We start from the raw sequence: 7884 nt of genomic DNA on the forward strand, positions 1-7884 counted from the left end.
ATTCCTGAAGAAGGGCTTATGCCCGAAACGTCGATTCTCCTGTTCCCTGGATGCTGCCTGACCTGCTGCGCTTTTCCAGCAACACATTTCCTGCTGTGCCTTTTCCAACACCTTATCAACTATATGCTCTTATTGACTTGGTTCATAGATCAAAGTAACAGCAAAGTGTCAGGGCAGCTTCTGGACTTTATGATATTTTTAAAAATTAAGATACATTGGTTGGAATATTACTGTTTCAAATTTTCAGCTTAAGAGTAAATAGATCGATTAGTTTTTAATGAAATTTATAACACAAACAATATGTCAGGTGAACTCTATGGAAAATTTCTAAATTGTTTTCATTCAGAGACGATTGCATAGTAAATATTCGATTTCAGTATTAGTGCTTTGCTTTTACTGCTCAATTTGAAATTTTACCTCAAATTATAAAAATCAAAAATTACTACAGGTAGTTTGGTATTTTATCAACATTGTCAAATTGTTAATAATACCTTTTTTTCAGATATACACTCTGCCACCTCTTAGCAAGAAAGAAGAATGTAAGTAACTTTGTCATCTTAGAAATGCATGACTTATTATTGTTCCTTACACATGGTTTAAAGGTTTTAATATATAGCTGTTTATTTTAAATGAATACAAGCAAAATAAAGTGGCAAATCTATTAAATGTAGTCACCTATTAAAACATATCATCATATGTTATCAAGCAGTACACATCAAATTGTGTCACAGGTATGTGCAATTCATGCCAAAAAAACTCATGGTTTTCTGTATTTCAAAATAATTAATTATATAGAGTTGTATAGCATATAAACTGCGATTTGTTACTCCTACATGTGAAGAAGATAAAAATTTGTAAAAACCAAAAGAACTGCGGCAGCTGGAAATCAGAAACAAAAACAGAAACTGCTGGAAAAGCTCAGCAGGTCTGGCAGTATCTGTGGAGAAAAATTGGAGTTAGCATTTGGATCAAGTGACCCTTCCTCCAGTTCTGACGGCAGCACGGTGGCTCAGTGGTTAGCACTGCTGCCTCACAGCGCCAGGGACTTGGGTTAGACTGTCTGTGTGGAGTTTGCACATACTCCCTGTGTATGCGTAGGTTTCCACCGGGTGCTCAGGTTTCCTCCCACAGTCCAAAGATGTGCAGGTCAGGTGAATTGGCCAGGCTAAATTGCCCAGAGTGTTAGGTGTATTAGGCAGAGGGAAATAGGTCTGGGTGGGTTACTCTTTGGAGGATCGGTGTGGACTTGTTGGGCTGAAGGGCCTGTTTCCTTACTGTAGGGAACCTAATCTAGTTAACTCTGCTGTCTCTCTGCAGATGCTACCAGAGCTGCTGCGCTTTTTCAGCAATTTTTGTTTTTGTTAAAAATTTGTCACCATCTGTCAGTCAAAAATAAAAACAAGTCTTGTCTTTATTTAATATCTTTCAAGCTTTCCAGCTATGCATTAGCACTTTGCAATCAATAAATTATTTTTGAAATGAAGACACTGTTACACTGGCAAATGTAGCAAATAATTTACACAAGCCCACGCTCCACAAGCAATAATGAACTCAACAGCAATCTTTTTGTTGTTCCAACTGGGGGTAAATTTGACCACAAGAAGTGCCCCATTCACATACTGCCATTGAGATCTTTTGCATCCTCCTGAGTAGGTCAACCGTGACGTCTCAATCTCAACAGTACAATGCTTCTGAATTGCTACAGTAAAGTTGTATCCTAAATGTCTTGTTCTGGTATCCTTGTGCTCTCCATTCATTCTCCAAGACATGCTGCATTGCAACTACAATGCCTGTTGTTGTGGTTCTGTTCGCCGAGCTGGGAATTTGTGTTGCAGACGTTTCGTCCCCTGTCTAGGTGACATCCTCAGTGCTTGGGAGCCTCCTGTGAAGCGCTGGAGGAAAGATCACAGAAGCGCTTCACTGGAGGCTCCCAAGCACTGAGGATGTCACCTAGACAGGGGACGAAACGTCTGCAACACAAATTCCCAGCTCGGCAAACAGAACCACAACAACGAGCACCCGAGCTACAAATCTTCTCCCAAACTTTGAACTAGAATGCCTGTTTGTCCACCCGTGTCTAGGAGAAATTGGTTTGTGCACACATCTTGAACACAATAAGAGTTCTCTCAATATCTGTGACACCAAAGCTCCTGAGATTGCAACTTCCAAACTCTCAACTGCTTCTATTGAAAGGGACATGGGCAGCAGATACATGGGAACACCACCACTTACAAATCCAGGAATGTCTCTCCCCTCTCCCCCCCACCAAAGAAAAACAGCATTGTGGGCATATCAACATCAAATGGACTTCAATGTTTCAAGAAGGTAGCTTACCATTATCTTCTCAAGGGCAATTAGGAATGAGCAATGATTTCCTCAAGGCAGTGGAGCCTACATCCCCTGAATGAATAAAAATCAATTACTCCCTGTAGAATTGTGCAATTCGAAACAACTGTAGAAAACAGTGAACAATCATAGATCCATAACCACAGCGAAAGAAATTAACCAGCCATTGACCTCTAAATAATTGATGATCCTTTTAAATAAGATTGGTGGGAATCCTTCCTGTTGCTAAATGTGTGTTTAGCTATGCAGGGTTAAAAGAAGGCATTGCTGGAGTGCTGAAGTCCTAAATCAGCATTGTATGCTGAGCAATGCAATGATCCACCTGCTCACGTATATGCAGAGACCATGCAGTGTATTTTGTAACTCTTAAAAACTTTAGGAGGTAATGTTCTTTTCCCACTGCCCCCAAGTCTCACGTCTATCTTATTATGGAGCTTGAAATCCATTTTACTTCTTTAAAAATACTTGCTAAACTGAGAGGAACCAACTCAATAATCCTATTTAACCATTTAGAATTGTCTTTTAATAAGTGTTACTAATTTTGAGATTTTCTCTTTAATATCTCATCCATTATGCATTATATTAATTTTTTCTTTTCAGTTATTTAGCTGAGACTGCTGGCAAAGGAACATTCTGTTTTGGTTAATGTAACTTGCAGTTCAAATATATTTAAAACCTGTTCAATGTTACTTTATCATTGGGAACAAAGAACAATAACTGCCTCTTTTTCTTGAATATTTAGCAAATTCATTTTATGTTGCACTCCATAAAACAACAGATACAGACAGCACATGTAGACATGGGAATTTCAGTAACTAAAAAAAAATAGGCTCAGATTTAAAGGTTCCATTGGATATTTGTTGAAAGGTGATTAACTTGAGTTTTAATGTTGTTGAAAACTATTTTCAGATACATGACTAACAAGAATAACATTGTAATTTCTATGTTTTATTCTCCCGAATTTGCTGAATAATTACTTGTGAAACTAAGGGATGCAATTTTGTTTTGCAGTGTACCTTAATGAGGCAGGTTTTAATTTTGTAAAGAAATGCATTGAAGCTGTGGAGGCAAGAGGTATGAGATTGACTGCTTTTTCTTGATACTGAACTTGTAAACAGTGATTCCTAAATGGGCAATTTTGTTAAAATCACAAATTTATTGTCAATAGCATGACATATTTTGAGTCAAATCCTCCAAGTATGTTATTCGGTTCAGCAGCATTGAAGATACGTTTCACTAAATAGAGCACCGAGATTGCAGGGGAAAGATATAGCAGGGGAATCGAGTGAAATGGGGGGGGAGAGAAGGTCATGGAAAGAGGAACTGGATGATTGGAAACAGGTGAAGAACAGTGTGAGGGGAACAATCCCTACAGAATCAGAATGAAGGAGTGAGGTTGTAAGGCCTTCCTGGGTGCCTATTGCACTCTCAACTACCTTCTCCCTAGCCCCTCCCCTCCCATTTATCTATCCACGAGGCTTGCAGCCTCATTCCTGATGAAGCGCTCCGGCCCGAAGCATCGATTTTCCTGCTCCTCGGATGCTGCCTGACCTGCTGTGTTTTTCCAACACCACTCTAATCTTGTTGCAAAGTTTTAGCCAGCTGAAATATCATGTCAATTTATTGCTGCCAGCATGAGGAGACAGAGCCTCCAGAACTTCTTTGTGGTATAAGTGAAAGAAACTATGTGCAGAGCAGCTGTAGAATCGAAAGGAGGATTTACAATCGTGTATTTCAAAATGCATTTAGGCATTGAAAAGCTGCATTGAAAGGTTCGTGTTGCAGTTTTGATAAAAAAGTTTGCTTTGTTTTATCAATTCTGTTCGCAAAATACTTGCCATTGATAAATCTTTCACTTGAAAAGCCTGTCGGCAAATAATTATATTCTTACATAGTTCCACTTTTGGTTGTGGAGGTTAATACATCTTTGAATATTCATATCAATCACAGCATTACCTAACAATGTTACTGGTACTGATACAGATAAATATTAATGATTTTCTTGAGTTTTTATTGACTGAGTCTGCCTCCAAAGTTTACAATGGAATTGGATTAATTGATTAATATTGATTTGACATTTTTCACTTCATTGATTTTCTATCTGCCCTTTCTGTGATATACATTCTTTCACCACCGTGAATTGATCTCATTTTGAATTGTTATTAAAACTGTACTTTGAATCTTTCAAAGCAGTTTATCAAACCCCTGATGCACCTTATTCTTCGATGGCAGGTACATAGTACCTTTCACTTTATAATCATGTGAGTGCCACTCCATGACTAACCAGTGGGAGGTGTACCTCAGTATTATAGAGTTCATACTGCTTAATCATACCAGTTGAACACAATTTATCAAGAATTGACAAAACTGATATTCATCCTGCAATCAGAAATGTGTGAATGTCTGATGAGACTCAGAGCTTGATTTGTTGCTATTGGTGGCAGAGATCTCTGTATATTGCCTCTAAGTTGGCAGCTGAGTTAAACCTATGATATTTGTCCAACAACAAGCTATGCAAGTAAAGCATATACATTGTTGGAAACAAATTTATTTTTGAGCTGAAGATTATAATCATCTAAAGTTTTCATCCAGTAGTTCTACAAACAAAACTGGAAGAACTAGACAAAATTAAAATCTAAAAGGTGTGGAAGCTGGAAATCTGAAATAAAAACAGGAAATGCTGGCGTATGGTTCTATATATAGAACCTAAAATCTATTTTACTTTATTAAAAATACTTGCTGTCGTCTTTATGGTCTGGCACTATTTGTGGAGCGAGAAGGAGTTAGGGATTCAGGTCTGTGACCTCTCATCAGAAACCTTTCAAAGTCATTGATTCTGGAGAAGAGCTGGAAGGTTGGAAAACTGCCAGTGTGACACCCCTGTTTAAAATGGAGGGAAACAAAGAGAAGGTAACTCTGGCTGATTAGCTTCACGTCTACTGTTGGAAAAATGTTGGATTCCATTATTAAGGAAGTAAAGAAGCAGCTTTGAAAAATCATAGTCAAGCAAAGTCAGCATGGCTTCATGAAAAGGAAATAGTGTCTGACTGATTTATTAACGTTTTTTAAGGAAGTCTTGAGCAGAGTGAGTAGATGGAAGCCAGCAGATTTGTTGTATTTGATGTCAAGCAGGCATTCACCTATAAACAGTGAAGTCCACAAGATAAGAGCCCATGCTGTTAGAGATAGTAAACTGGCAGGGGCAGAGAACTGGCTAATGGGCAGGAAAGTGCACGTGGGGATATGGAGTTTTCTTTCAGGGAGGCAACAGGGAACAGACCTAGGACTGTTTGTTGTTTGTAATAGAGCATAGAACATAGAAAAGTACAACACTGAACATGCTCTTTGGCCCACGACGTTGTGCCAAGGATTATTCTGAATCTAAAAATAAAATACCCTAACCTACGCATCCCTCAACTCACTGCTGTCCATGTGCATGTCCAGCAGTTGCCTAATGACTCTGCTTCCACCATCACCGCTGGCAACGCATTCCATTCAATCACAACTCTCTGCGTAAAGAACCTACCTCTGACGTCTCCTCTATACCTTGCTCCTAAATATCTTAAAACTATGACCCTTCGTGCCAATCCGTCCTGCCCTGAGGAAACGTCTCTGTCTACTGACTCTATCCATGCCTCTCATTACCTTGTATACCTCAATCAGGTCACCTCTACTCTTCTCTCCAGAGAGAAAAGTCCAAGCTTAGTCAACCTCTCTTCGTAAGACAAGCCCTCCAGTCCAGGCAGCATCCTGGTAAACCTTCTTTGCACCCTCTCCAAAGCCTCTGTATCTTTCCTATAGTAGGGCGACCAGAACTGGACACAATATTCCAAGTGTGGTCTCACTAAGACCTTGTAGAGCTGCAGCAAAACCTTGCGGCTCTTAAACTCAATCCCCCTGTTAATGAAAGCCAAAACACCATATGCTTTCTTAACATCCCTATCAACTTTGAGGGATCTATACACTTGAACACCAAGATCCCTCTGTTCCTCCACACTGCCATGAATCCTGTCTTTAATCTTATATTCAACATTCAAGTTCGACCTTCCAAAATGCAATGCTTTGCATTTATCCAGGTTGAACTCCATCTGCCATTTCTCAGCCCAGCTCTGCATCCTGTCTATGTCATGATGCAGCCTGCAATAGCCCTCGATACTATCAAAGGCATCTCCAACTTTTGTGTCATCTTCAAATTTACTAACCAACCCCTCAACCTCCTCATCAAAGTCATTTATAAAAACTCCAAACAGCAGAGGCCCAAGCACAGAGCCCTGTGGGATACCTCTCAACACTGTCCTCCAGGGAGAATACTTTCCATCTACAACCACACTCTGCCTTCTGTCAGCCAGCCAATTCTGAATCCAAATAGCCAAATCTCCCTGTATCCCATACCTCCTGACTTTATGAATGAGCCTACCATGGGGAACTTTATCAAATGTCTTGCTGATGTCCATATATACCACATCCGTTGCTCGACCTTCATCTACCTGTCTTGTCAACTCCTCAAAGAACTCAATAAGATTAGTTAGGCATGACCTGCCCCTCACAAAGCCATGCTGATTGTCTTTAATCACACTATGCTTTTCCAAATCGTCATAAATCCTATCCCTCAGAATTCTTCCCAAAACTTTGCTGACCACAGACCTGAGACTGACTGGTCTGTAATTGCCAGGGATTTCCCTATTCCCCTCGAAACATTTGCCTCCGTCCAATCCTCCGGTATGACTCCCGTGGAGCGTGAGGAGGTAAAGATCCTCGCCAGCGGCTTAGCAACCTCCTTTCTCACTTATCAGAGCAGCCTGGGATAAATCTGGTCTGGCCCTGGGGACTTATCAATCTTAATGTTTTCCAAAATTTCCAGCACATCAACTTCATCAATCTTGATCTGTTCAAGACTGTATCCCAGCTCCTCAAAGTTCTCATTCACAACAAGGTCCCTTTCCTTTGTGAAAATGGAAGCAAAAAAACTCATTTAGGGCTTCCCCTATCTGCTCAGACTCCAGCACAAGTTTCCTCCGCTATCCCTGACCAGTCCTACCTTCTCCCTGATCATTCTCTTATTCCTCACATATGAGTAAAATGCCTTTGGGTTCTCCCTAATCCTTTCTGCCAAACCTTTTTCGTGCCCCCTCCTGGCTCTCCTCAGTCCATTTCTGAGCTCCTTTCTAGCAAGCTTATAATCCTCTAAAGCTGTGCTAGATCCTTGCTTCCTCCACCTTACATAAGCCGCCTTCTTCCTTTTGGCGAGAAGCTCCTCTATTCTCATTATCCACGATTCCTTAATCTTGCCCCTTCTTACCTGTCTCAGAGGAACAAATTTGTGCATCACTCACAACAACCGCTCCTTAAACAGTCTCCACATGTCTGCTGTGCCCTTTCTGTGGAACAATTGCTCCCAGTCTGTACTTCCCAACTCCTGTCTGATAACGTCATAATTTCCTTTTCCCCAATTAAATATCTTCCCTCAGTAACTTCTCCTTTCCCTCTCCAAGGCTATGGTAAATGTGAGGCAGTTGTGATCACTGTCACCAAAGTGTT

General features: G+C 40.3%; 1 protein-coding gene across 3 annotated transcripts in view; it reads left to right on the forward strand.

Annotated features, from left to right (window-relative positions):
* The window catches only part of LOC122553906 (rho GTPase-activating protein 42-like), a 367560-nt gene that overhangs the window by 301531 nt on the left and 58145 nt on the right, over positions 1-7884 (forward strand). For all 3 annotated transcript variants that reach the window (XM_043698407.1, XM_043698408.1, XM_043698409.1), the window contains 2 exons: positions 503-539; positions 3358-3420. In XM_043698407.1, coding sequence (XP_043554342.1) covers positions 503-539; positions 3358-3420 — 100 coding nt within the window. The remainder of the gene's footprint in view (positions 1-502; positions 540-3357; positions 3421-7884) is intronic.

The sequence above is a fragment of the Chiloscyllium plagiosum genome, chromosome 10 (genome assembly GCF_004010195.1).
Source record: "Chiloscyllium plagiosum isolate BGI_BamShark_2017 chromosome 10, ASM401019v2, whole genome shotgun sequence".
NCBI lineage: Eukaryota > Metazoa > Chordata > Chondrichthyes > Orectolobiformes > Hemiscylliidae > Chiloscyllium > Chiloscyllium plagiosum.